The sequence below is a fragment of the Kuraishia capsulata genome, genomic scaffold (assembly GCF_000576695.1).
Source record: "Kuraishia capsulata CBS 1993 genomic scaffold, Kuraishia_capsulata_scaffold_4, whole genome shotgun sequence".
NCBI lineage: Eukaryota > Fungi > Ascomycota > Pichiomycetes > Pichiales > Pichiaceae > Kuraishia > Kuraishia capsulata.
The window spans coordinates 707210-733781 of NW_019172953.1; the positions used below are offsets into that span (position 1 = coordinate 707210).

The 26572-nt window shown below is 45.2% G+C and overlaps 15 protein-coding genes across 15 annotated transcripts, besides 1 other annotated feature; 6 read left to right on the forward strand and 9 right to left on the reverse strand.

The window, feature by feature from the left end:
* Positions 1 to 104: 104 nt before the first annotated feature.
* KUCA_T00003486001 (uncharacterized protein) lies at positions 105 to 1343 on the forward strand (the record flags this gene model as incomplete). The annotated part of the gene is made up of 1 exon (XM_022601905.1): positions 105 to 1343. One exon carries the CDS (start codon positions 105 to 107, stop codon positions 1341 to 1343), a length of 1239 nt encoding a protein of 412 aa, XP_022459502.1.
* A 135-nt stretch (positions 1344 to 1478) lies between these two features.
* KUCA_T00003487001 (uncharacterized protein) lies at positions 1479 to 2863 on the reverse strand (the record flags this gene model as incomplete). Its single annotated transcript, XM_022601906.1, has 2 exons — positions 1479 to 2777; positions 2846 to 2863. 2 exons carry the CDS (start codon positions 2861 to 2863, stop codon positions 1479 to 1481), a joined length of 1317 nt encoding a protein of 438 aa, XP_022459503.1.
* A 231-nt stretch (positions 2864 to 3094) lies between these two features.
* On the forward strand, positions 3095 to 4258 carry KUCA_T00003488001 (uncharacterized protein; the record flags this gene model as incomplete). The annotated part of the gene is made up of 1 exon (XM_022601909.1): positions 3095 to 4258. The coding sequence occupies one exon, from the start codon at positions 3095 to 3097 to the stop codon at positions 4256 to 4258; it is 1164 nt and encodes a 387-aa protein (XP_022459504.1).
* An 88-nt stretch (positions 4259 to 4346) lies between these two features.
* On the reverse strand, positions 4347 to 5591 carry KUCA_T00003489001 (uncharacterized protein; the record flags this gene model as incomplete). Its single annotated transcript, XM_022601910.1, has 1 exon — positions 4347 to 5591. One exon carries the CDS (start codon positions 5589 to 5591, stop codon positions 4347 to 4349), a length of 1245 nt encoding a protein of 414 aa, XP_022459505.1.
* Positions 5592 to 6084: 493 nt separating this feature from the next.
* On the reverse strand, positions 6085 to 7896 carry KUCA_T00003490001 (uncharacterized protein; the record flags this gene model as incomplete). The annotated part of the gene is made up of 1 exon (XM_022601911.1): positions 6085 to 7896. One exon carries the CDS (start codon positions 7894 to 7896, stop codon positions 6085 to 6087), a length of 1812 nt encoding a protein of 603 aa, XP_022459506.1.
* A 240-nt stretch (positions 7897 to 8136) lies between these two features.
* On the forward strand, positions 8137 to 12503 carry KUCA_T00003491001 (uncharacterized protein; the record flags this gene model as incomplete). The annotated part of the gene is made up of 2 exons (XM_022601912.1): positions 8137 to 8267; positions 8327 to 12503. 2 exons carry the CDS (start codon positions 8137 to 8139, stop codon positions 12501 to 12503), a joined length of 4308 nt encoding a protein of 1435 aa, XP_022459507.1.
* A 458-nt stretch (positions 12504 to 12961) lies between these two features.
* Positions 12962 to 13033: a sequence feature (Short protein (KUCA_T00003492001, CDK27514.1) was converted to a misc_feature.).
* A 193-nt stretch (positions 13034 to 13226) lies between these two features.
* Positions 13227 to 14897, reverse strand: KUCA_T00003493001 (uncharacterized protein; the record flags this gene model as incomplete). The annotated part of the gene is made up of 1 exon (XM_022601913.1): positions 13227 to 14897. One exon carries the CDS (start codon positions 14895 to 14897, stop codon positions 13227 to 13229), a length of 1671 nt encoding a protein of 556 aa, XP_022459508.1.
* Positions 14898 to 15427: 530 nt separating this feature from the next.
* On the reverse strand, positions 15428 to 16650 carry KUCA_T00003494001 (uncharacterized protein; the record flags this gene model as incomplete). Its single annotated transcript, XM_022601914.1, has 2 exons — positions 15428 to 16244; positions 16598 to 16650. 2 exons carry the CDS (start codon positions 16648 to 16650, stop codon positions 15428 to 15430), a joined length of 870 nt encoding a protein of 289 aa, XP_022459509.1.
* A 249-nt stretch (positions 16651 to 16899) lies between these two features.
* On the reverse strand, positions 16900 to 18336 carry KUCA_T00003495001 (uncharacterized protein; the record flags this gene model as incomplete). Its single annotated transcript, XM_022601915.1, has 2 exons — positions 16900 to 17408; positions 17568 to 18336. The coding sequence occupies 2 exons, from the start codon at positions 18334 to 18336 to the stop codon at positions 16900 to 16902; spliced, it is 1278 nt and encodes a 425-aa protein (XP_022459510.1).
* Positions 18337 to 19009: 673 nt separating this feature from the next.
* Positions 19010 to 20392, forward strand: KUCA_T00003496001 (uncharacterized protein; the record flags this gene model as incomplete). The annotated part of the gene is made up of 1 exon (XM_022601916.1): positions 19010 to 20392. The coding sequence occupies one exon, from the start codon at positions 19010 to 19012 to the stop codon at positions 20390 to 20392; it is 1383 nt and encodes a 460-aa protein (XP_022459511.1).
* A 164-nt stretch (positions 20393 to 20556) lies between these two features.
* Positions 20557 to 21465, reverse strand: KUCA_T00003497001 (uncharacterized protein; the record flags this gene model as incomplete). Its single annotated transcript, XM_022601917.1, has 1 exon — positions 20557 to 21465. One exon carries the CDS (start codon positions 21463 to 21465, stop codon positions 20557 to 20559), a length of 909 nt encoding a protein of 302 aa, XP_022459512.1.
* Positions 21466 to 21745: 280 nt separating this feature from the next.
* Positions 21746 to 22348, forward strand: KUCA_T00003498001 (uncharacterized protein; the record flags this gene model as incomplete). Its single annotated transcript, XM_022601918.1, has 1 exon — positions 21746 to 22348. One exon carries the CDS (start codon positions 21746 to 21748, stop codon positions 22346 to 22348), a length of 603 nt encoding a protein of 200 aa, XP_022459513.1.
* A 13-nt stretch (positions 22349 to 22361) lies between these two features.
* Positions 22362 to 23552, reverse strand: KUCA_T00003499001 (uncharacterized protein; the record flags this gene model as incomplete). Its single annotated transcript, XM_022601920.1, has 1 exon — positions 22362 to 23552. One exon carries the CDS (start codon positions 23550 to 23552, stop codon positions 22362 to 22364), a length of 1191 nt encoding a protein of 396 aa, XP_022459514.1.
* Positions 23553 to 23834: 282 nt separating this feature from the next.
* KUCA_T00003500001 (uncharacterized protein) lies at positions 23835 to 24575 on the forward strand (the record flags this gene model as incomplete). The annotated part of the gene is made up of 1 exon (XM_022601921.1): positions 23835 to 24575. One exon carries the CDS (start codon positions 23835 to 23837, stop codon positions 24573 to 24575), a length of 741 nt encoding a protein of 246 aa, XP_022459515.1.
* A 46-nt stretch (positions 24576 to 24621) lies between these two features.
* On the reverse strand, positions 24622 to 26292 carry KUCA_T00003501001 (uncharacterized protein; the record flags this gene model as incomplete). The annotated part of the gene is made up of 1 exon (XM_022601922.1): positions 24622 to 26292. One exon carries the CDS (start codon positions 26290 to 26292, stop codon positions 24622 to 24624), a length of 1671 nt encoding a protein of 556 aa, XP_022459516.1.
* Between the last annotated feature and the right edge of the window lie 280 nt (positions 26293 to 26572).

A 26572-nucleotide genomic window follows, 5' to 3' on the forward strand; every position in this document is an offset into this window, starting at 1 on the left:
ACGTTCAAGAAAAAAATTGAAGACTCCCTTTGGCTGACATACGCACCACCCTACCCGTGAATATCTTGTAAATATTGTGTTGATTCCCGTTGGATATCATTAGAATGTCCTTTCAGAGTGTTTTGAAGAGCGGTGACGAGTTCCTGTCCGAATACAGGCCTCCGTCTACAAACTCGAGATTGTTCAACTACCTCTCTCAGATAACATGTGTGGCTGTGATTGCTGGGTCCAAGTTGATAGTTAATATGGTATATGATCCACAGATAACAGGACTTGAGAAACTTGATGCGGCTTTGGCGCGTGCGAGGCGGGAAAACAGAGGCTTGATAACTATCATGAACCACATGTCCGTGGCCGATGATCCGTTTCTATGGGCCACTCTTCCATGGAGATACTACAAAGACGTCGATGACATTCGCTGGGGACTTGGAGCCGCCAATCTTTGTTTCAGCAACAAAGTTTTGAGCACGTTTTTCACGCTGGGAAAGGTGTTGAAGACTGAGAGATTTGGCAGAGGTCCTTTCCAAGGATCTCTTGATGCTGCCGTTAGATTACTCTCGCCTGACGACACGTTGTCGTTGGCGTTTCAGCCAGGTCAGCAGAATCAAAGTCTGAAATGGTATTCACCATTGTGGAAAATATTGCGCACTAATCAGAGTTCCGCGTTATCAGTCGAAGCTAAGAAGCTGCTTGGCTATGGATTGCAACAGGACTACGTGCAGCCCATACTCAGAAGAAAGACCTCCTGGGTCCATATTTTCCCAGAGGGATACGTTGCCCAGTTGGAGCCTCCACATTCGAATTCCATGAGATACTTCAGATGGGGTACCTCCAGACTCATTCTCGAGCCAACCGTGGCCCCAATTGTGGTTCCCATATTCTCCCAGGGCTTCGAGCTCATATATCCGGAGTCAAGTGCTGAGGATGGAATGGACAGGTTCTTCCCTCAGAATAGAGGGGCTCATATTCGCATCACCGTGGGCGATCCCGTTGACGATTCTGTGATCGCTGGGTTCAGAGAAAAGTGGAACCAACTATGCCACAAATACTACGACAGAGAGTCACCAGGCCAAATGTCAGAAGAGCTCAAGTTCGGCAAGGAAGCGCGGGCTTTGAGGGCAAATGTCAGCTCTTTCCTGCGGAACTTGGTCTCCGACTTGAGAACTTCAACTGGTCTACGGGCTGAGGATCCTCGTCTCAAGACTCACGAATTTTGGCATGCATACACTCATAGCAAAGGTGTTAGCAGCCCTGATGTGAAATTTATTGGTAAGAACTGGGCTATCAAGGAATACCAGAAAAACGTTAAAGACTACGACGAATTCGGCAACGAGATTAGCTGAACGAACCTGAAACCATCATGTTTATAGCAGATGACTCGTTCAACATCATGTTCATAATTGAGAATGAAATACTTTCTCTTGATCAACTCAAGTATGCGCGTAACTATCAAATTTGTAGCTGCCAATGCAATGGCCCTACTTCCTCTTAATTTTTCCCTCAAACCCTGCCCTCTTTGGCTTGATAACACCTTTAAATGTCTTCTTCATCTTCTGCTGCTTCTTCCGGGGCTTTCCTTTATTTTCTCTTCTCAGCCGCAGGTTCTCCTCACGGCGGTCCTGCTTGGCTTTGATGGTGTTCTCCACGGTCTCCTTTCTTTCTCTCCATTCACGTTCACTCTTCCGTTTTTTGGCTTCTTGTCTCTTCAGTGCCTTCTTCAGCAGTCTCTCGTCATCTTTCACCTTTACACCTTGCACATTGGCCAGAGCCTTCTGCCAGCTCGACTTCTCCGTCAGCTTGTCCTGCTCGTCCTTTTCAAGCGACGAAAGCTTGGCCTTCTTGGCTTGTACCAGCTTTAAGTGCGCCTTAATATCCTTGTTCGCAGGTCCGGTCTTCTTGAGTGTTCTCACGTTCGCGAGGTCCGATGTCACTCTTCCACCATCTTTGAACTCGATATTTCCAAAGATCACTCCATTCGTGGCCTCCTCCCCCTCCTTTTCGGAGTCGGAACTGTCTTCATCATCGTTCTGTTCGTCTTCGCCCTTCTTCCTCTTAAGACTCTTTCTGATTTCTTCTTTTCTCCTCCTCTCCTCCAGGATCTGTTCTCTGGACGTGGCAGCTCCACTGGCACCGGAGCCAGGGGCCTTCCGTTTCTCTTTCATTGCGCTGATTTTTTGAACCAGTTTCTCCCTGAGTCTTGCTATGTTATCGCTCTTTTCCTTTTGCTGTTCTGGTGAAAGTTCTCTTCTGCGTTTGCCGGAGGTTGGAGCAGGTGTTGGCGTTGGCGTTGGCGTTGCTGCCAAGGTTACTATTGGAGTGGGTTCTTCGATAAGCGACGTCTCCATCAAGGCATTTCCGTCATCATCAAAGACGATGTCCAGATGCTCCTCATCAGACTCCGGGGTAGATTTGTCCTTTGAATCATCTGAGTGAGACTCCTCGCCGGATTCTGATTCTGCATCCATGTCCACATCCACATCTTCTTCTCCATCTTCAGCTTCCTCTTCGTCTGAATACTCAGCTTGCTTCGCAAAAGCCGCCTTCTTGGACCCTGGAATTACAACCGGTTGTGCGGTCTTTTCTCTGCTCTTCAACACATCTTTGGCACTGGAACCGGCAGCCTCGGGGTCAAACTTGGTCTTCTTGATACTCTTAATCTCATCTTTGTCCTTCTTTTTCTGCTTCCACTGATCCTGCGTGGCTTCGTCAAAATAGTATTTCGCAGGTATCAAGGACAGTAAGCCATCGAAGGCTGTGGAACTGGTCTTCAACCTCTCCTAATGAAAAGAAAAATTTGAGTTAGGCGTATTTCACAAAGAATTCAAAGCCTCCATAACACACATACCTCCAAGGAATTACTCATTTTAACCGTTCTGGGAAGACGTTGTTGGGTTGATATAGAGATTGTCTTGTTGAAAATTTGCCAGGCAAAAAAAATAAAAAGGCGAAATAATGCGGCTCATTGTTGGCACGGGTGCTGTGTGGCAGATCACCCGGACTCGATCAGGGTGCTGCACAGAAGAAAGCCACTCGGATAGACTCGAAGCTTCCTTGTTGCAAATCCAACTTCCACATCCAATTGAGTATCTAGACCATGTCAGAGCCGCTTGCAACATATTTGCTGTTGTCCCTGCCGGAGTCGGCCGCCACGTACTCCTCAGCACTTTCTGAGTGGCTATCCAAGCATGTCAACGGGGGCAGGGTTGACGTGGTTCCGTTTGAGGTCCCTAGCTTCAAGGTGGGCACGCTGGATTCGCTCGTCCAGCAGTCAGAGGAGCTTTCAAAGTATGATAACCAATTGAGCGGGTCCATAGGGAAGATTTTGGATATAATAACGTCGATCTTTGACGGAAATGAGGCTGCTGCTCGTTCGGCCAAGGTGGTAGATGGCAAGCCAATCCTATCGTATGTTGAGAAATTCAAGTGGAACACCTCCAAGTATCGTCTCGATAAGCCCATCAAGGATCTCATTGAAACCATCACCACCGAAGCTGTTAATCTGGACAACGATGTCCGCTCAGCATACACCAGTTATAACACTGCCAAGTCCAACCTGGTGGCTGCCCAGAGAAAGAAGACCGGCGATCTCTCTGTGAGATCTTTGCATGATATAGTCAAAGAAAGTGACTTCGTTCTTGGTTCGGAACATCTGGTGACTTTGCTGGTTGCTGTTCCCAAAAGTTTAGAGTCCACATTTCTGGAGAAGTACGAGACCCTGACCGAGTTTGTTGTTCCAAGAAGTGCGTCAGTTATTGCTTCGGACGGAGAGTTTGTCCTGTACAACGTTACACTGTTCAAAAAGTTTGCACCCGCCTTTGTGGCTGCCGCCAGAGAGCAAAAATGGACCCCTAGAGAGTTTGACTACTCGGAGGAAACCATCAGTTCCATGAAGGACGAGTTCACCACTGCGTCTCATGCCGAGCAAACACTCAGAAACGACTTGATCAGACTCACAAAGGCTGCGTACTCGGAGATTGTTCAGTCATCTTTCCATATCAAGGCTCTGAGAACGTTTGTCGAGTCGGTTTTGAGATACGGATTGCCTCCAAACTTCTACAGCTTTTTACTGAATCTCCCCGAGAAGGCGATTGCCAAGTCGAAGGAGGAGTTAATCGCCAAATACGGCTATCTTGGTGGAAATGCGTTTTCCACCGACAAAAAGGGAAGAGTCCTCAAGGATTCCAGTTTACACGAGTATGCCTCTTTGGTGGACACGGAGTACGAGCCGTTTGTGCTGTACGAGGTGAAGGTGATCTAGGCCCGAGGGAACTGTTCAGTATAAGACCAAAATCGAATAGAAAGGACAAAGTCATGTCAAATGTAGTCTCAGTTGTATATTCTGCTATCTAGAATCGCGCAAATAGTCCAAATCTCCCAGCCACAAACAATCCATTATCAATGATTTTGGTTTGATTCACTTGGGCAGCCTGATCTAGGCCGACATAGAATGTCTTTGGCAAAATACTCTCAAATTGGCCAACTTTAAGCTCAATTTCCACTATATATTCGCGCGAGAAAGTCACAATCAAAGACGATCCACGCATTTTTAGAGAGCCAATTGAACGGTCTTCCAGTTCGTCCTTTGCTATTTTGAGCTCATGCAAAGGAGACTCGTGGTTCAACGAAGACCAGAACCTCACATATCCGGTGGAATAACCGGTAATAATCAGGTGTGAACCATCCTTTCTCTTTCTGCTATCAATCGCAATTGAAGAAACTGCTCCTCCGTCAACAGCAGCATATTCTCCAAGAGGCAGCCGTTTCGTCATGTCCCAAGTAGAGATTACTCCAGATTCATGTCCGGCATAACATATCTTTCCTTCCATCTCGAAGAACAGTTGGTGATCACCAGAATTTGATGTTTGCCATTGATCCTGGAATACACATATACAATTCACCGGGTCAGAGAGGTCTCTCACTCTTCGCATCTCATCAATAGCCTTGCCGCTCCCACATTCCCATACCACTATGGATCCATCCAGAGACGAAGATAAAAAGTTTCTACCGCGACCAATGATGGCTAAATCCGTTATTCTGTTGGTGTGCTTTCTCATGGTCCGAGGATTTTGGCCATCTTCGAAATTCCAGATCTTTATCTGGTAATCCAGACCAGCAGTTAGAACCACCTTTCCACTGGGGAAGAAAAGCACTTTGACTATGTCTGCAAAATGCGCCTCCAGGGTCAAACTTTTCTCAAACTCGTTGTGAGAGTTGATTTTGCCAAACGTCAGAGCCCCGTTGGTGTCGCCAATCACAATTTGCCTCCCCCCTTCGAAAATGTCAAGCCCCGTCAACTCCACATTGTTGAAGTAGGTGTATGACTTTTTCGGTATTCTGAGATCGTACACTTTTTCTGTCGAAACCTCTAATTTTAATTCATGAGCTTTATTGGCTGCCCGAAGCTTCATGTTCCCAAGTTTATTGGTAAAGGTCAGGGACTGGTTTTCATTCTTGACCTGTATGATGGCGTTCTCCCCACCAGTTAATGGTGAAGGATTGAGCTTGATCCAAAACTCGTCTTCGTTAACGATCCCATTTTTCACATCGCTAATTACCTCATTTGCCGATGGTTGTAAACTTATCACATCCATTTTAGCTAAATGTGTTTTGTGTGCTTCTTTAGGCGGCGATAAGCCCTGAAGGAAAGTTCACTAAAAGCGGCGTAGGACTCCCTCTTCAACTGGTACCGCTCCCATTACTGCGACCTTTTTTGTGATATGCATAAACGTGCATATCTATGTATCTATTTACTACGTAGAATCTTTTGTATCGCGTATATCCCATAATAAAGGCCCTCAGGCAATGAAAAGGTGGAAATTATCCTCCTATAGTAACACTCAGTACATATATCAGTTTCGACCAAAACGTGAGAAATGGGTTCTTCGTAAGAACCCAAATGAACATATAAAGAGACACAGGGAACAAAATGTTTGCTTCGTCGCAGGCTTTTTCCTCGTCTGGTTATTCTTGAGCGTTACCAAACAGATAGTTATGTGTATTTCGTTTGTCTTGTATCTTCTGGTTTGGTGATGGTCCAGTACAGCTGTCAGAATGCATGCAATCGGTCATCTAGTCCGTTCCTCTTCAAGCTCTCGCCTTTCTCTTTTTCCCCCGACTCGCCGATACCTTATCGCTGCTTGGAATCTGGTACTCTTCCTCGATCTGTTTCTTCAAGATAGGGTCCTCGTTTCCCAGTTCATTGAGAAATTTGAAAATCTCTCCCCTGGAGAAGTACTTCGCCTTGAGCTCCTTTGAGCTGCTTGCTTCATTGGGTTCGTTGAAACTGGTGATTACCTCATCATCGATAAGTACAAACGAGACACCACTGCCTGGACAATCGTAGTTTACAGCAAGAAGGATCTTCTCTAATACGGATCTGAGACCTCTTGCACCGGTTCCGTTCTTCAGCGACAGTCTGGCAATGTGCTCGATTGCAGTATGTGTGATTGCCAAACGCACCTTGAACCTGGAGAAGAAGTACTCGTACTGCTTAATAATCGAGTTTTTAGGTTCCGTCAAAATGGAGACCAAGTCCTGCGTGGTCAATGGCGACAGAGCAGACACAATAGGGATCCGGCCAATCAGCTCTGGAATCAATCCAAATGTATGCAGGTCTGTTGGGGAAACGGCATCCAACGCGGAAACTCTTTTTCCATTGGGCAATGTCACGTATTCAACAGCGTCGCCGCTCTCTTGTTCAGCAGCTGTCACGGAGTTGTCCTCAACGCCAAAACCCATCACAGAACTTGCTAATCTGGATGCAACGATCCCGTCGAGGCCAATAAACGCGCCCATGGAAACGAACAGAATCTGAGAAGTATCGACGGTGTATGTTTCTCCACCAGAACGAACAGACACGGTTGGCCTATCCATGCCACCTGCTGAATTCGCATCCTTCGGTGCTTGTTTTTTAGCTTGGACGGAAATGTTTGTACCCTCAATTAATTTCAACAATCCTTGTTGAACACCTTCGCCCCCAATGTCCTTCGTTCCCGTGTACACCGACGGTTTGGCAAGCTTATCAATTTCATCAAGCACAATGATGCCCTGTTGGCAAAGATCTACATCGTAGTTGGCTTTGATCAGCAGTTTCTCGATACAGCTCTCGATGTCGTCTCCAACATAACCCGATTGTGTCAGCGAAGTGCAATCCTGGATCACAATGGGAACATTCAACACCTTGGCAAGCGTTTTGGCAATTAGAGTCTTGCCCGATCCCGAAGGGCCCAGTAACAACACGTTTGACTTCTCCAGCTCTGGAACATCGCTGGTGCTCTCTAGCTTCTCTACATCAATGGAAAGTGGTGTATCGATACCGTGCGTGTTCCTGAACAATTGTTCAACAGCTTCCTTTTTCAGAGCTTGCCTCTTCTCAAATCCACGAATGGTGGCGTCATTGATCCGAATGTAATGGTTATACACTGCAACAGACATTACCTTCTTGCAACTGTCCTGGCCAACAATGTACTTATCCAAGTATGATTTGAGTTGGCGAGGGGTAGGCAACTTGACCAATTTCTCTTCGTAGTCTGCAGCATTGAAACCAAAATCAGCTCGCAGCGTTGATTCAACCGTGGAGTCGTCATCTACCAGAAAAATCCCGTGTTCGCTTGTCTCTGAGAATCCGTGCTTCTTGGAGAACTTGCCCGGACCAGCAATTTCGCTCAAATCCTCATGCGCAGCAGAAGTTTGTACACTTTTGCTTTTAAAAGAGACACGGGGAATAAATACGTCGTCTTTCTTGTGATCTTTCATTTCGGACTCGGTTTTATCCGAATCGGAAGGAGCAGTTCCTATTGTCCTTTGAAGGCGTATAAATGACGCAGAAACGTGAGGGTATCGCAACAACGCCAATGCCACGGGTTTGGCTCTAAAAGCACTTTTGGCCACTATCATTTCGATAACTGGCTGTCAGTGAGATGCAAAAAAGGCAGAACGAAAAATGTTTTTGTCTTGAAAACGAGGAACTCTAGTGTCCAGGGGTTTAAGTTACATTTGGGATACCGATCAAGTGCTCTTATCGGTTGGACCCGATCCACGACCTTTGCCGATGAGGTGAAGGAAATCGAGAACTGACCCATTGATCTTGTTCAGGTTCTCTTGTTTGTGATTTAACACAAGGTTTTATTCTCCAACATGTTCATGCTACTGAGATTGCTGGTAATATCAGTGATATTCCAGTATTGCTCTGCTGATTTGCCAGATCATACAATTGATATCCAATTGGCTGGCAACTGGAAGAAGACACCATTTGCCTTGAACTTGATGTAAGTTGATTTGACAGCTTGTTGTATTGGATTGCGTGCTAACTTTTTTTTGTTTCTAGTGAGTCAGCGTCAAATGAAAACGAATCCTACTTTTTACCAGCTGTTTCCATAATTTTGGGGGTATCCTTGCCATCTGGTGATAATGATGATTTCGACGAAACAGAGCTCTCTCTGGAAGACATCTCCGAACTGTCTGATGAACAAGCGTATCTGAACGTTTTCAAACTCCTGAAAAATGACTTCGAGAGGGCCTCTTTCAATGTTAGCCTGTCCTCGAGGTTATTTTCTCCGAGGATCCAAGCACAATACAGTCATTACACTCAGACAGCACAGTCTTCTGCCCGGACTGCATGTGGATCCGACTCATCATCCTGGGCAGTACTCAATGGTGAGTTTTATTGTCATCCAGATGATGTATTTGCACTCAAGACAACGGGTTCATCCTCTATGGAACTTTTGCCATTTGACAGGGTTGTTGGAGATAAGAATAAACCAACCGTTGAACTATACGGTGACTATAGGTCTGCCAGTTTCAAGCAATTCTTCCTCAACCTGTATATATCTGCTCGAGCCGGGAAAATAAGCTTTGTGTGGAGGTACCTTCCTGATCTGAGTGCTGATGAGCCCGAATATCTCAACTCCTATGGCGTGGACTTGACTCTTAAAAGAACTGACTACATTGTCATTGATGATAGGAAGTTTGATAACCAGGTCACGGCAGGCTCCAAGAAAGCAGAAGATGCGAATGATTACATTGATGATATCCCTCCTTTGAACAAAGAGCATATTCCTGATTTGGCTCTGAAGCTCACAAGCCATGTTCTTTCCACTTCAAACTCAGATGCCGATAGACTCAAGGTCTTGCGGGATCTGGTTCAAGACTTTCCCAAGTATTCGTCCAAAATTGCTCAAAGTGGTGATGATTACGCAAGTATTCTGGGTGCAGTCAATGAGAACTTGAAAGTTCCCGTCCCTGACGGACTTTACATCAATGGTGTGCCTGTTCCTGAAAAGAAACTGAACCCTCTCAAAATCATGTCAGTTCTTAAAAGGGAGTTGGGCTTACAGGATTTGTTGTCCAGGTTAATGGGTTCAGCTGCTAATGCTGCTAACTTATCAGAGGAACTTTCAGGTCGTTTGAATGAGTTCACAGGCTCGGTTGTCAGGTACGATGTTTCGTCCATTGAGGGTGCCATTGTATACCTCAACAATATTGAGAAAGACCCCCAATACGAGCACTACTCAACTTCCAGAGACTCATATGGTGATCTTCAACCAGGTGTTTTCCCTCCAGTGAAGGAAAATGTTCATGATCTGGTATTTGCAATCAACCTCTCGGATCCTGCTCAGCTGTACTACTTCTTACAAACAGTGACAGCCATATTGAACAGGTCCGTTCCCCAAAGAGTCGGCGTTCTGCCGTTGATTCAAAGTGAGGCTGACGAAATCATTGCCAACCAGTTCTTATATGCCTGTAACGTATATGGCTTGAGAAATGGTATTAGCTTCCTGATCAACCTGAATGAGGAAGTCTTCTCAAAAGGACTGGAAACTATTTCGCTGTCTGACTTGTACCTCTTAGACATACCGGAAAACTATGATTTTGACGCTTTGCTTTCTCATAACAGGAGATTCCAGAATCGTTTCAAGATTGACTCTCCTCATATATTGGTTAATGGTGTGTTCTACTCGTTGCTAAACCCCAGATGGCAGTACATGATAAATTCCCAGGTTTCGTATGATATAAACTTGTTGCACTCGGCCTATTTGGAGGGCTCAATTCCAGATGGGATGTCCTTGAGAGCTTACTTGCTATCTGGAAGCAGGTCCCACAGAAATACTTTCATTGCGCCTGATCAAGGCAATGCCGAAAACTTTGAGTTTTTGACTTACACCAGTGAAGGAGCTCGTGAGGAAATACTTCGTGCTGTTCAGGACGACAAAATTCATTCTTTCGAGAAGCTCATCGAGAATATACCATCTGATACACTATGGTTCATTGGCTCGCTCAAAAATCCACAAGTCGCTGCACAGTTGAGGAACATTGCAGATTGGTTTGAGAGCTCGGCATCTGATAATGTACGTGCTCTGATAGTGAATACTGATCTTGAAAAAGCTTCTCCATCGGGCAAAATTTCAGATTTACTTCATGGTATTTCGTCTGGGGACGTTCATTTGGACAGAGAGGTTGTTCAGCTCGTTGAATCGACTCTAGGTCTCGAAGTTCAAGCCGAAAGTGCTTTCATTTTGTTCGCTGGAAGACTCATCGATCTCAAGAGCAAACTGCTTGACGTAAATGATCTCAGTCTGCTCAAAGAGTTTGAGGAAGAGCACAGATTGGCTTTCATCAGAGACATATCAGCTGGTATACCTTCAGTTACGTCTTCTGCTGACGTCTTTGAGCACTTTGTTATGCTACTCACTCAGACCTACTACTACAAACAGACCGATTACATTAGCGGTGGACTACCTCCACGCTACAAAATCTCTGATCTCAACACGAAGACGAGTCTACGAGTAGGTTCAGACGAATCCAGCATTCAAGTTACGATTGTCTTGGATCCCATCACTGAGTATTCCCAGAAGTTGCTTGCAATATCGACCATGTTCCAGGAAATGCCTTTTGTGTCTCTCAAAGTCATTTTGAGACCTCACTCCGATCTGGAAGATATACCTATCAAAAGGTTTTTTAGAGGAGTTTATGATTACCGGTTAGTATTTGACAAAGAGACGGGCGCTATTGATGAGTCCTCCAAACGAGCTTTGTTCGAATCAGTCCCAGATAAGACTCTCTTCACTTTGGATATTGATGCCCCTCCGTCTTGGATCGTGATGATCAAAGAAGCCAATGCAGATTTGGATAACGTGAAACTTGAACTCTCAGGACCCGTTAGTGGGCTTTACGAGCTAAAGAACATTTTGATAGAAGGTCACTCTTTCGAAACGGGATCCGAAGACTCTCCATCCATGGGTATGGTTGTCGATCTGCGTCAAAACGGTGAACTTTACTCTGATACCAACATCATGGCCAATCTGGGTTACTTCCAGTTGAAGGCAAACCCTGGTTTGTGGGAGTTCTCGATAAAGGATGGTACTCCCAGCTCCGATCTATACTCGTTGCTAGAAGTCACTAAGGAGTACTCTGCTAACGTGAAGGCACTGACACCAAAGCGTGTTGAAAACTTGGCGATACTAGACTTGTCAGGATTAGTTGTTTATGTTAAAGTTTCGAAGAAGCCTGGCAAAGAAAATGAATCTCTTATTTCGTTGGATCAACCAGAAGGTACAACTGGGGGCTCTCTGATCAATAAAGGGTTTGGCTTCCTGAAAGGTGCTTTTGACAGAACGCAAAAGACCAAACAGGCTGATATCAATATATTCACTGTTGCCAGTGGTCATCTATATGAAAGATTTCTTGGTATCATGACAGCTTCAGTGAGGAGACATACCGGTCACACGGTCAAGTTCTGGCTCATAGAAAATTACATGTCCCCATTGTTGAAAAAGAGTTTGCCTATTCTTGCAGAAGAGTATGATTTCCAGTATGAACTGATCACTTATAAATGGCCAATTTGGTTGAGATCCCAAAGAGAGAAACAGCGTACCATATGGGGATACAAAATCCTCTTTCTGGACGTTCTTTTCCCTCAGGACCTGGATAAGGTGATTTTTGTTGATTCCGATCAAATCGTACGCACTGACCTCAAGGAGCTGGTTGACCTCGATCTAGAGGGTGCAGCCTACGGATATACTCCAATGTGCGATTCCAGAACTGAGATGGAAGGGTTCCGTTTCTGGAAGCAGGGTTACTGGAAGAACCTGCTAGGCGAAAACCTGAAGTATCACATTAGTGCCTTGTACGTTATTGATTTGAAAAAGTTCAGAGAGTTAGCTGCAGGTGACCGTCTCCGCCAGCATTACCAGACGTTATCTGCTGATCCCAACTCACTCTCCAACCTTGATCAAGATCTTCCAAACAACTTGCAGCATATAATCAAAATTCACTCGTTGCCTCAGGAATGGTTATGGTGCGAGACATGGTGTAACGATGAGAGCTTGAAAAAAGCAAAAACCATTGATCTGTGCAATAACCCTCTTACAAAGGAACCAAAACTGGATAGAGCTCGCAGACAGATCCCTGAGTGGACTGAGTATGACGACGCCATCACCAACTTGCTGAATCAGCGTCTTTTTGGAAAGGACGAGCAGTCAGAGAATACCCATGACGAGTTATAGCCTAGACCAGAAGAACATGAATTCTCATAGAGCTCTCTTGGGCTATCATTACAACCTCCTGTAGTCATAATTGTACGATAATCGTGTTTTCCGTTTTTTTTTTATAGTAGTCTGAATAATGCAGCGATCACTTCTTCTTACGAATTGTTGAAATTTGAAACTTGCAGAAATTTGTAAAAATCTAGAGTTTCTTGGAAATTCATGCAAAAGCGTTCGAGAGAACGCATGCTATAATTGCTCCCTTACATTCTCCTAATCATTTGGTTACGTGAATTTCAATACAACTTTGGAAATCACTATAGTAAACAATATCAAAATGATTGGCCGAAACTTGAAAAAGCATAAAAAAGGCCATGCCTGGCCGAAAAAGTAGGCATCAAAGAGTCGTGCACAGAATACAAATAACTTCAGCTATACATGGCTGACACAAAATATTTTTCACTCGAATAAACGCCTCTATGGCCAAGTTGGTAAGGCACCTCACTAGTAATGAGGAGATCGTCAGTTCGAATCTGGCTGGAGGCAAATAATTCGATTTTTTTTTGCATCAACTCTCACCAAGTTTTAGCAGCACCTTATAAGCCTTTAAGTAAATTCTACAAGCTAGTGAATAGAGTATTCTTGTTATTATGGGAATAAAAATAATCAAAAAAGCTTCGTCAAAGCCACCTCCATTCGATCGGATCAATAACTCTGTAACGAACACTGATAGATCAGCTTGCCTTAGGCTGTGACACCAGTTGAAGTGGCCAAGGACTCAATAACAGGATCCAAGATGTTTGGGTTCATGTCATTGTTGGTCAGCTTCAAATATTCATCAGTCCAAAGGTTTTCGAAGGTTACCGGAGTTGGTTCACCGACACCACAGTGTCCACCCTGAGCTTCCCATTCAGGAACTCTCTTGAGGTTCAAGGTAGTGAATACCTCATCAACGGCCTCAACCAAGCTATCGGATATACCCTGGCCATGGTGAGGAGAAGGAGTAATACGGAGTCTCTCTTGACCAACTGCAACGGTTGGAAAGTTGATTGCTTGAACGTAAATGTTGTGCTTCTCCAAGAGCATATCAGATGCCTTCTTAGCATCGGCAGCATTACCTACTAGCAAAGGAACGATATGAGAAGGATTTGGCATGACAGGGATTCCCAAACCTGCCATTGCATTCTTGACGTAACGAACATTCAATTGTTGGTTGACACGGTCCTCAATGTTGGATCTGACGATACGGATGGAGGTACTAGTTCCAGCCATAACAGCAGGAGGCAGAGAGGTGGTGAAGATAAAGCCAGGAGCAAACGATCTAATCCAGTCAATCATGTTGGACGATGCTGCCACGTAACCACCAACGGTTCCAAAGGACTTTCCAAGAGTTCCAGTGATCATGTCGACTCTGTCCATAACGGTCTCATGGGCTGGAGAAGCAATACCTGAGGCAAGGTGCGACTTGAAGTCCATGTGCTCAGCGACACCGGCACCGTGTGGACCGTACATTCCAACAGCATGGACTTCGTCGAGGAAAGTTAAAGCACCGTACTTGTCGGCGAGATCACATATCTTCTCAATAGGAGCAACCGATCCACACATGGAGTAGACCGACTCAAACGCAATCAGCTTGGGAGTGGATTTCGGGTACATGGCCAATTTCTCCTCCAGATCCTTCAAATCATTGTGTTTGAAAATATGCTTTCTGGATCGGGAATTTCTGATACCAACAATCATAGAGGCATGGTTGAGCTCGTCACTGAAAATAACCAGATCCTTGAGCTTCTGGCCGAGCAAAGTCAGGACGGCATCATTGGCAACAAAACACGAGGAAAATACCAAAGCTCCTTCTTTCTTGTGCAAAGCAGCAACTTCGCTTTCCAATCGGATGGCATGACGGTTGTGACCGGCAATGTTTCTGGTTCCTCCAGCACCGGCACCGTACTTGGTCATGGTCTCTTTCATGGTGTTGAGAACCTGCTCGTTCTTGCCCATCCCGAGGTAATCGTTGGAGCACCAGACAGTCACCTTGTCTTCCTCCAGCTCACGATGAGCCTGGGGAAACTCCTTGGCCAGACGGTTGATGTTGTTGAAGAAACGGTAGGACTTGTCCTGACGTTTCTTGGCCAGGTCGTTCTGGTACAGTCCATCGTAGTCAAAGCTCACTTCGTTGGATCCGGCAGAGACGGGGATCTCAACTTTGGGAGCTACAAAGGGCTCGGTGGCCTGAGCTTGCGCTGGAGATGAAGGGGTAGAATATTGTCTGACGTGTTCCAGAGCAGGGCCCATGACTGGGCATCCACCGGCCTTTGAGGCCAAGGAAGAGTTTTTCGACAGTTGCTTGAGAGCCGAAGCTGACATCGAGCTGACGAAAGGACAAACGTTCATGGATTGACGAGCAATGTGTTCCATGATGATGATACTAATAATATCAAGAAACCACTGGTGCAAGTTGAGTATGTTATTTTGTTCAATAGCTTAGGCTTTAGGCTCATCCGGCAAGGTATCTGTAGCCTGGTCGTTTTCTTCCTCGATGATGACTCTGGCCGGATCGGGAAACCCTATCCGGGTAACATTACTTCCCTCAGTGCTTGATTGGCTACAATAGGAACGAGGGTTCACAGTAAAATGGGTTAATCTAATAATAAAAAACGGCTGAGCTTAGACAGTCGGTCTTGTGAATAAATCTTGTGTAGCTTTTTATTTTTTTTCATTGTGAGTTCCTGTGGGAGAACGTTGGTGCCTTCCAATTCTCCACCTGCATCTGGTTTTAGGTATTTTTCAATGTAGCTGAAAGTTTGTTTCTGGCTACACGCATATGATTTTGAGAATTTAATTTTCAATCGTTAAAGTTATAATGTGTCAATCTATACGACCAGAAAAGAAGATTCCAGCTCCACAGCACAAAGCGCGAACTCGGAATCCCCAATGCGTTCAACTGCTTAGTCCAACGAAGAAGCACCAGTAATGATATCAACCAGCTCGTTGGTAATAACGGCCTGTCTGGTTCTGTTGTACAGAATGGAGTATCTGCTGATCATGTCACCAGCGTTCTTGGAGGCGTTGTCCATAGCGTTTCTTCTGGCAGAAATCTCGGAGGCGTAACCATCGGCCATGGCAGACAGAATGGAATTAGCAAAACTGAACTCGGAAGCAGAGGCAGACACGTTCAGGTCATCCTCAACCTCAAAGGTGGACAGCTTCTCGGAAGCATCGATGGCAGAGGCATCGTAAACTGGGAAGGATTCTGGCTCGAAAGAGACACCAGAGACAAACTTGTTGTACAAAACCTCAACCTTGCCGAAAGTTCCGAGCTTGGCAATCTCGTCAGAGATTAAGGTAGCCTCGGTGAAGGTTGGGGCCTCCTTACCAACACCGTTGAAAGAAAGGGCGATGTTAGCAGCGTGGGTTCTCAGGAGCTGGGCCTTGACCTTGTCACCAACTGTGACCACAGTGGCATCTGGGACCTCGGCAAGTCTCTTTCTTGCAGCCTTGGCGATCTGAGAGTGGATAGAACCACACAGACCCTTGTCGGAGGAAACAACGACGAACAGAGTCTTCTCTGGCTCCTCAACAAACTTGGTCTCGGCAGTCTCGTAGAACTTTCCCTCGGCCTCGTGGTAGGCTCTGGAAGTGGCCATGGCTCTCTGGGCCTTGTTCAATCTCGTAGAAGCAACAATCTTCATGGTGTTGGTGATCTTTTCGATGTTCTTGATGGACTTGAGACGCATTTCAATTTCACGCAAGGTAGCATAGTTTCTAAAAGAGTTGGTTAGTAATTGCTAATTGACAAATGCCAAAAAAAACATTCCCTGTTCTGCAACAGATCCTCATGAACCCAATACGTCCAAACACGTATTCGCGTTGTCAATGCAATTTGCTGAATACCAGTACACCTATCATTCGAATCTCAATGTTTTTCACTTTCAACAATTACAGCTGAAAATAAACTCAATTCAAGAAGCAAGTATTCCACTCAAGATATAATGTTCAGAAATATAATTCGCGAAGCTTTTTTAATGCTTGGAGTTATCGGCGTTCAACACCTCGATTCGCTGTTGGGTTTTCACTTATAGAAAGGGGATGTTACAAGGTAACCAATGTAAACATACCTAGCAGGAACTGCTGCTGCACGAGCAGCCTGGTTCAATCCATGACGAAACATTGTGTATATCTTGTTGATTTAAACCGAAATATGTGGCACTGTTTTAGATGATCTTGTTCAATCCTTCAACTCGGTTGGCTTGGACGAAGGACAGACAGGATTCGCTGAACTGCCATTTCTCAACGGGCTTCTGATCCTTTGGACTTTCATTGGCCAGACAAAAAGGTTGTGGATTTAGGATAAAATATCGCCGCACTTCCCAAAGAGGACTATTACTACAATATAATGTCTGTTAATTGTCGGTGTTCTCTATTCGTAGTTGTAATAGTTCTCGAGCTGAATTTCCCGAATTGAGCTCAAGTATGGCTCAACCCCGACTCTCTGTAACTCGCGCCTTTCAAGCTCAGTTAAGAAATCCTCGAGATTCATGCGTGTCTCGGTTTCTACCTGCATGGCTTCCTGTTCTATGTTGGAGTTCTGCTTTGTTTTTAGAATCGAGCGACCTGAGTTGAGCTTTTTGCCGTCCTGTATAGGTGCCAGTGATACTAATGCAGCCTCAGCATCGTAGATGTTTAGTTGAGCTTCTTTGTCAAACTTGATGGTCCCTGGATTCACCTTGAACTTGAGAGAGTCGATGTCGTGCGAAGATGGGCGGTCTCTGGTTGGATAATTTTCGGATTGTTCAACAAAACAGTAGTTATTAGAGACCTCGTAATCTTCGTCATTCCCTTGTTCTTTAAAGGCAGGAACATAGCGGCTGATACTAGAGCACAGCTCTTCAACGACTGGGTTCTCAGAAGTATCGAAGTTTTGGTTCACTGTAAATAGTCAATAATTTGCTCTGACCAAAATAGAACAATAAACGAGGTTAGAACTCACCTTGTTCTTCCCTTGAAGCAGTAGAAAGCTCTGAAGGGTCAAAGTCAATAATATGTTAGTGGGTCTCGATCTTTCTTTTGAAATGGGTATGAACTCACTTTGAGCGAACGGGATTGATTTGTCGGATACAGCTGAGCCAGGATTCAAAGTTCCAGCAGCGGAGATTGGGCTGAGGGAGGACGTGTGGTTATTCTGTGCTTTTCCGTCCTCGAGTTCAAGAAACATTGACCGATCGCTGTCGCTGTCATCCATGAAGGTAATGATGTTATCAACCCCATAGTCTAGGCAATTGACGGGATTGAGTCTCTTCTCCAAACCCTGAACTGCTTGAGACTTTGAAGCGCTCTGTGGACTTGCTACCTTGACTGGCCTCAAAACTGGTGGATAGACTTCATTCTCATTGCAGGTGAAGTACTCTTCTTCACCGATTGCAAAGTTGTTCTCCTCTGAAGATGAATTTGATCTCCAGCTGTTCTGATGAAGATTCAGATTAATGCTTTGAGACTTGAAGCGTCTATAGCATGAAAAGACCTCTTCCGTGTTCTCGCCGTCCAAAGCGCTCGAGCGAGATCCAAAATGGAAACGCTTGAGGGATCGTAGCTTTTCCCTTGCCGAGTCTCTAACTGAATCAAAAAATCTAATAGCACTAGATATTGCTTGTTTCTGATTCTTTCCGAGTTCTTTACCTGAGCTTTCCAGTGCTTGAGACTGGTCATCTGGTTTAGCGCCTATTTGGTTACGGCTTGGAAAGTCGCAAACCGTACCAGGAACATACCCTCTTGCGGCAGTGGAGAGTATTGAGAGAACATCCGAGAAACTTCTGGAACCAAAACCAGAGCTTTGATAGTCTTTTTTGGGAGGATTCATTTCAGATCCTTGGTCACAAGACTCTGGTTCTGCCTCGCTAAGCGCCAAACCGCTGAATCTTCTTTTTATCTGTGAAACAGATAGAGCAAGTTGCCCGGTTCTTCTACTCATCCTCTTAATTTAGTAGCAAACTAATGAATAGCCCTTGGAAGTTCTTTCCGGAGACGAAAAAAAAAAATACGCAGAAGAGTTGCCATGGTGGTGCGGCTCATATTATGCATTGAAATAGTGTGTACCCAGGGCCTGCAGAACGAAGCGCCCAGGCTATTTGACGAGAACACACGCAAAGAGGCGCGGAAAAAAAATACAATTAGTACAATTTAATGGTGAAGATAGCTTGGGCACTATAACTTGTAGAATCCACTTATTTTTCAATCAATTCTGCAATTGTTCACTCGCCCTCATGATCTCTCTCACTTACGCCATAAGATAAGAATGGCATGAAAAGCACGACCGTCGTGCGGGAAGTGCAGATTTTGCTGTGATGTCCTGACACTTGACCACGGAAAAAAACGGTGGATAGTACAACAGGCTAGTTAACTCATTCCAAACAAATTTTGAAAAAGGTAAGTTGCTGAAATTTCCTGAAACGATTCCTGAGATTCTTGTTTCACGTTTTTAAGGGGTTTTGACCTCGTTGGAAGAAAAAACATGAAATGTACTAACTCTTCAGATGCTTGACATTCTAGCGTTCATTGACGAGAAGGGAGGAGACGCCCAGGCGATCCGAGAGTCACAAAAAGCTAGAGGCGATTCGGTGGAAATCGTGGATGAGATCATTGCTGAGTACAATGATTGGACCAAGCTCAGATTCCAGCTAGACGAGGTGAACAAGAAGCAGAACAAAGTGCAAAAAGAGATTGGTCTTAAGTTTAAGGCCAAGGAAGATGCCACAGAACTTCTAGCCCAAAAGGAGACTCTCGTTCAGGAAAAACAGGCCTTGTTCTTGAAAGAGCAGGAGGCAGACAAGAAGTTGCGTTGGAAGGTTAACCAAGTTGGTAACATTGTTCACAAATCTGTTGTCATCTCCAATGACGAGGAGAACAATGAGCTTGTTAGAACCTGGGCTCCAGAAGGCTACGATATCAGCAAAATCACCAACATTGCAACTGCTACCGGAAAGCCAGCTGCCCTTTCACACCACGAAGTTCTGTTGCGTCTGGATGGTTACGACCCAGAACGTGGTGTTAGAATCGTCGGCCACAGAGGCTACTTCTTGAGAAACTACGGTGTTTTCTTGAACCAGGCCCTCATCAACTATGGATTGAGTTTTTTGGCATCCAAGGGTTATCTTCCTTTGCAAGCACCAGTGATGATGAACAAGGATGTTATGGCTAAGACTGCCCAACTGTCTCAATTTGACGAAGAGCTTTACAAGGTCATTGATGGTGATGATGAAAAGTACCTGATTGCCACTTCGGAACAGCCAATCTCAGCCTACCATGCCGGTGAATGGTTTGAGAAGCCACAGGAGCAACTGCCTGTTCGTTATGCCGGTTACTCTTCCTGTTTCCGTAGAGAGGCTGGTTCTCACGGTAAAGATGCCTGGGGTATCTTCAGAGTTCACGCTTTTGAAAAGATCGAGCAATTCTGCTTGACAGAACCAGAAAAGTCCTGGGAGGAGTTCGACAGAATGATCGGTGCCTCTGAGGATTTCTACAAGTCCTTGGGATTGCCATACAGAGTTGTGGGTATCGTCTCTGGTGAGCTTAACAATGCTGCTGCCAAGAAATACGATTTGGAGGCTTGGTTTCCATTCCAGAAGGAGTTCAAGGAACTGGTTTCATGTTCCAACTGTACCGACTACCAATCCAGAAACCTGGAGATTAGATGTGGTATCAAGGCTTTGAACCAGAAGGAGAAGAAGTACGTCCACTGTTTGAACTCAACTTTGTGTGCAACCGAGAGAGCTTTGTGCTGCATCTTGGAGAACTACCAGAATGAAGACGGTTTGGTCATTCCTGAAGTGTTGAGAAAGTACATTCCAGGCGAGCCAGATTTTATCCCATTCATCAAGGAGTTACCCAAGAACTCCACTTCCCAGAAGAGGAAGTGAGGCTTCATACCACTTATAAGATAATAATTGAAGTAACATTATTGAACCGAAACCAAATTTAAGACTTAAAACCCATAACTCATAACCCAAAACCTTGAAACCTAAAACCCCAAATCAAAAAATAACAATATCAGTATCTAACTGATCACTCATATAGATAAGAGTCATGAACGACGAGCCAGCTTCCTGGCAGTACAACGCTCAGTCACAAATTTCTCTAGATCATCCAGTGATCCTCTAGATATACCCTTTCCAAATCCCTCATAACCTTCGGGGAATTTTTTGACAAGAAAGCTGACCAGCTTGCTTTCATCGCGAAGGTCACAATCATCACCAAGATTAGCAGACAACACTCTCACCTTTTCAAAGAATGACCTCGGACGAACCAAATCACCAAACTTCATCGACACAAGTGAGGAGTATGCCTCCCTTTCAAGGTTCTCAGGAGAACATTTTCTCTTCAAAGCCCGAATGATCCACACCGCTGAGGATGTCCCCCACATCATCCAGTGATACCTATCAGCCGTATTTTCAATAAGGATCTTCAAAGCCTTCCTTTCAGAACCCGGCCCAAATGTCTTATCTTTTTTGTCACCCATTGCATACAGAAATACGTGACGGAGACCCTCTTGTTGAAACTTTCTCTCCATAAAAACTATCCAGACTCTGTATGCGGCGTCATAACGCAGCACCATCCCAACACCGTTAGCCTTTCCAGCAGTTTTCTTTTTCGGCTTTTTAACAGCCTTCTTTTCACAAGGAGGCTTAGACAATTTAGGAGGTTCAGGGGATTTATCCACATCCAGCTCCGATTCGCGAAGCAGCCATTCGGGCTTGCTGGTGATCACATCCACAGTGGAAGCCATACCATCCCATGAACTGGTATCATCCAGTGAACTATCGAACGACTCCACATACTCACCAGAGGGCAAGAAGACTTCTTTCGAGTCCAACATGTAAATCTTTTCAAAGGCTTTTCTCATAACTTCGATCTTAGAAGACTCGTTTTGAGATGAAGACAACGGTGGGGTGAGTATATGAGAGGCTTCTGCCGCTCCTTGATAGGAGGTCATATCTGGTGATGCGGATTTGGGTAAGAGGTAGTCCAAATTAGTCTATCCCTTATTCCAAAATCCGTTCAAATTGAACAGGAGTTTTAGCTGGGAAGAGGAAATGTGAACAAACCGTTTAGTGTGGGGAACGCGCGCGCCCCTGAGCAATGCTTCCGATACAGACCAAGTGGTACACGACCAAACCGATATGTGGAGTGTCCCAGCAGCGATAACAGTTTCACAACAATCATTAGCAGGCATCCAATTGACAAAATAGTGGAACTCAAAAATAACACAGCATATGTCGGCCGAAGGTGTCCAGAGTTCTCTGACCACTATGAGTCCCTCATCAGAAAACACTATGCATAGCTATATCGTGGCAATGGATAGCTCCACCTTGATCAGTGGCCGCATACACGATTCCCATGACGAAAACAACGGAAATTTCTTCATTCCACACAGAAAACTTGCAGAAGTGCGATATGCTTTTAGTGAAGAGCAGATTGATCTTGCTGTGAACTTTGAGGACAGTCCGAGGCGAAGCCCGGTAGGAGGACGCCCAGACGACTTCAAGGAAGACCTCAGGGACAACTTCATCATTCTGGAGATGTCAGCAGACGGGTCTTCAGTCAAAAATTTGACTTCAATGAGCAGCAATTGGCAAGTTCATGAGATTGACATTGATGAGTGGCAATTTGAACAAACTGACTCATCTCCATCTGCAATTATCAGGCCTGCTCGTGCCATACTGCTCAAAGGCAGCGGAGCTGAAATGGTGGTGGAGAACAGCGAGGAGAACGATCTTGTCCCCAAGGCGGACATTGAATATGCAGAAAAGCTGTCTGATCTGTTTACGGTTCGAAGCCGACAACTTACGAGTTTGGTGAGAGATTCCTATTCGTAATGTATCTAAGGTTTTACAGAAGATTGTTGATGTCAGCAGGCATCTCCGAGATCTTCACGCTGTAATAGCGTTCGAGTGCATGAAGTTCGGGCTTGTCTTCTTTTGTGACGAAGTTAATGGAAACACCCTTTCTCCCAAATCTGCCGGCCCTTCCTATCCTATGGACATACATCTCTCTGTCGTACGGCAAGTCATAGTTAATGACCAGAGAGACTTGCTGGACATCAATACCACGTGCCCACACATCGGTCGAGATCAGCACTCGGGACTGACTAGATCTGAATTCTTGCATGATCTTGTCTCTTTCCTCCTGCTTCATATCGCCGTGCATTGCTACAACCGTGAAGTTGGCCTTCCTCATGGCTTCACAAAGCCAATCCACCTTCTTCTTCGTATTGCAGAAGATAACTGCCTGCGAAATGGTCATAGAGTCATATAAGTCGCACAATGTGTCGAATTTCCAGTCCTCCTTATCCACGTCAATGTAGAACTGCGAAATTCCCTCGAGAGTTATATCATCTCTCTTCACAAGGATCTTGACAGGATCGTTCATGAACTTCTTGGTCATGGAGAGCACCTCGTTGGGAAGCGTGGCAGACACCACTACCACTTGGGTAGATGGCGGTAAATACCGGTAAACCTCGTATATTTGTTCCTGAAATCCTTTGTTGAGTAACTCGTCAGCTTCGTCTAGCACCAACATCTTGATGTTTCTGGTATTAAGAGTCCTTCTCTTGATCATATCCACCACTCTACCGGGCGTCCCACTCACCACCTGTTGGCCCTTGCCAAATTGTTTCATATCCTCACCAACACTGGTACCACCAATACACGCATGACAGTGCAAGTTCATAAAACTACCCAGCGATTTGAGCACTTTTTGGATTTGCAGTGCCAGTTCTCTGGTAGGCGACAGGACGATGGCCTGAGTTTCCCTACTCTTTGTATCACAAACTTGTAAAATACCTATTCCAAAAGTGGCCGTCTTACCAGTACCCGACTGAGCTTGCGCGATGGTATCCCTGCCTGCAATAATTGGCTTGATAGCTCTAGACTGAATGGCTGATGGCTCTTCGAACCCGTAATCATAAATACCTCTCAGCAGGTCATCTTTCAGCTTCATATCCTCAAAAGAAGCCACCACCGGTATGTTTTTCGAAGACTTGAACCTCAGAGTAGAGTCTAATTCTTTATCAAATTCCATATTGTGTTTGAAAGGTCTGAAATATAAGCTGATCTTATAGATTTCTGAAGAAAGACTCAATTTGAAAAGTTGAGATAGCCACTGAAATTTTTTTAGGCCGTGCTGCGATGAGCCTTATCGCGTCCGCGTTGTCTCTCTCCCCTTGAGATCTCTACAGGGTCTTTCAGCTCTGACACTCTCGAAAAGCTTGATCTTCTCTGGAAAAGAGTTCGAGAAGTACTAGAATTGCTTTAATGAGTTTACCGCACGATGGTACAGTGATAGTGTTAATAGCGGGCGGACATGCCTCCGGAAAGGTGCGTTTGCGCAACCATCTTAGTTTCAAGTGAAAGAGCTTACACTAACCGAATTCAGAGAACCGCGGCAAGATTAATTGAAGAAAACCTCCAGCAAAGGTTTTCTAAAAGACGCTTACTTCAACTGACTACTATAGACATGGAACAATACAGTTCAAGCAGTATCACCAACTACTCAGACGACTGGCTCACTCCCACAAGGTACAATTTCACTGAGATAAAGCAAGACATCCAAAGGTATATTACAGCCAGAACGGATGTCATCGTATTATATGGTTATTATGCATTATATGACAAGGAAATAAGGGAAATGGGGACGGTTAAGGTTTTCATAGATAGTGACCCAGATGTACGGCTGACTCGATGGATAATGCGAGATGTCACTGAACCAATCAAGTCCAATCCAGAGTTGCGGGCGAAGGAGGCTAAAATGCTCGAAGCATTGTTGAAATATTATCTGGACTTTGCAAGGGTTGAAATGAACGAGTTCATTTTCCCTACCAAACAGTACTCTGACGTGATTTTGCCGAGGGGACCAGAAGAAAGTGGCATATCTCTAATTGGTGATGGTTTATACCCTCTCATCCAGTTGAACGATAGCGGTGAGTTTGGTGACTCTGACAGTAGTCAGAGATCGCCAACTTTCAGCAGAAGTGATACTACAACTTCTATGGTTGCTCTGTCCAACAGTTACGATGGGCAGGGGAGGTTCATTGATGCCAGTTGAGCCTGAGCTCAGAGCACACTTTACAAATCAATAATAATCGCTCCGATCAGATCTTTGAAGCACTCACAGCCCGCTTGGAATCATTTTTGACGATCTCGTCGTATGCTCTCAAAGTGATGAACTCCTCGAATGTATTACCAAAGACGTCTGCTGAAAAAAGCTCCTTGGCTTTATCAAAACTCGCTCGTTTCCTGGAGTCCAATCCCTTGGTCAGAGATTCAAACTCAGAGTCCAAAAAACCTTTGACAAGATCCACAGAAATCTGCTTGCCGCTGTTCAAGTGCGCACCATGTTTGACCCATTGGTGCAACTGCATTCTCGAGACTTCGGCCGTGGCTGCATCCTCCATCAAGTAATTGATAGGAGAACAGCCCACGCCTTCCAGCCAATTGGCAATATACAAAAGCCCAATTCTCAAATTCAATTTTATACCAGCCTCTGTAATAACCCCACCCGGGATGTGCGGGTTCAGCAAATGGTAATTGGTCACCGCGATTCCATCGTCCTTAGTGGAACTGATCTGGTTGGCACCCTTCATGTGTTTGTTGAATATCTCCAGAGTGGTATCTGCAAGTGCTGGATGGGCAATCCAAGTTCCATCATGACCAGCGAGAACTTCACGCAATTTGTCTGCTTGGACGGCGTCCATGGCCTTTTGGTTGGCCTCTGGATCGGTTTTAATTGGAATGGTAGCAGCCATTCCTCCAATGGCACTTACCTTTCTTGCATGGCATGTCTTGATCAACAGTTTCACATACGAAGACATGAAAGGAGCCTTCATAGTAACCTGGGATCTGTCAGGTAATAGGAACTCGCTACTGGAACCAAGAACCTTGATATAACTGAAAATGTAGTCCCATCTACCACAGTTCAGACCCGCAGAGTAGTCACGCAGCTGATAGATAATTTCGTCCATTTGGAAAACCGCTTCAATCGTCTCAATGAGAACGGTGGCCCTGATAGTGCCTCTTTGTAAAGCAATATAGGCTTCCGCGAAACTGAAAACGTCTGCCCAGAGTTTCGCCTCGAGATGATGCTCCATCTTAGGCAGGTAGAAGTACGGGCCAAAGCCCTGCTTCTTGGATTCTTTTGCATTGTGATAAAAATAAATCGCAAAGTCAAACAGAGACCCACTGATAGGGACGCCATCAACAATAATGTGCTTCTCACTGAGATGCCACCCACGAGGACGAACAATTAGAGTTGGAATGTGTCTTCCAGAGTCTGTGTTGAGACGATAAGTCTTCTTACCAGCAACCAGTGTCAAGTCTCGTCTCACAGCATCATAAAGATTAACCTGACCATCAATCACGTTATGCCAGGTTGGAGTCATGGAATCCTCAAAATCTGTCATGTAAGTAGCAACTTTAGAGTTGAGCGCGTTGATCACCATCTTGCGATCAGGTGGTCCAGTGATCTCCACGCGGCGGTCAATTAGACCCGGCCCCAGAGCCGGACCAGTCCAAGTTTTGTCTTCACGAATATATTGGGTTTCTCGTAAAAAGTCGGGTAAAACACCTTTATTACGACTTGCTCTGACACCTTGTCTTGCCTCGAGCAATTGCAGTCTTCTTTCATTGAATGTACGATGAAGGGTAGCGACAAATGCCAATGCATCCGCCGTCAACAGGTGTTTGGCATTGTCCGGAATATCTGCCCTGATTTCAACGTTTTCAAGCGCGTCCTGAGGAAGCGGGAATGGGTTTGAACCAGCCATATCTGTTCACACGGACAATAATACACAGATGAAATGGTGGAAAGCAGCATGTAAGTACACCCACTACTTTCGGAAGCTTTATATAGGAAATGCGGGGGCAGTCGGCGATGGCCGATTCTAAGCGCTCAAAGGCCCGGTTTGGCGCGTAGGCGGGTTCGTTTTCACATGGTCCTATATTAATACATTCTGCCCGATGCTCCGGGAATTTGATTCGGATTCATTTCCGGGGTTTCACATGAAATAGGGAAATAATCGTAGGCCCCCACCCGAGGCAACAAAT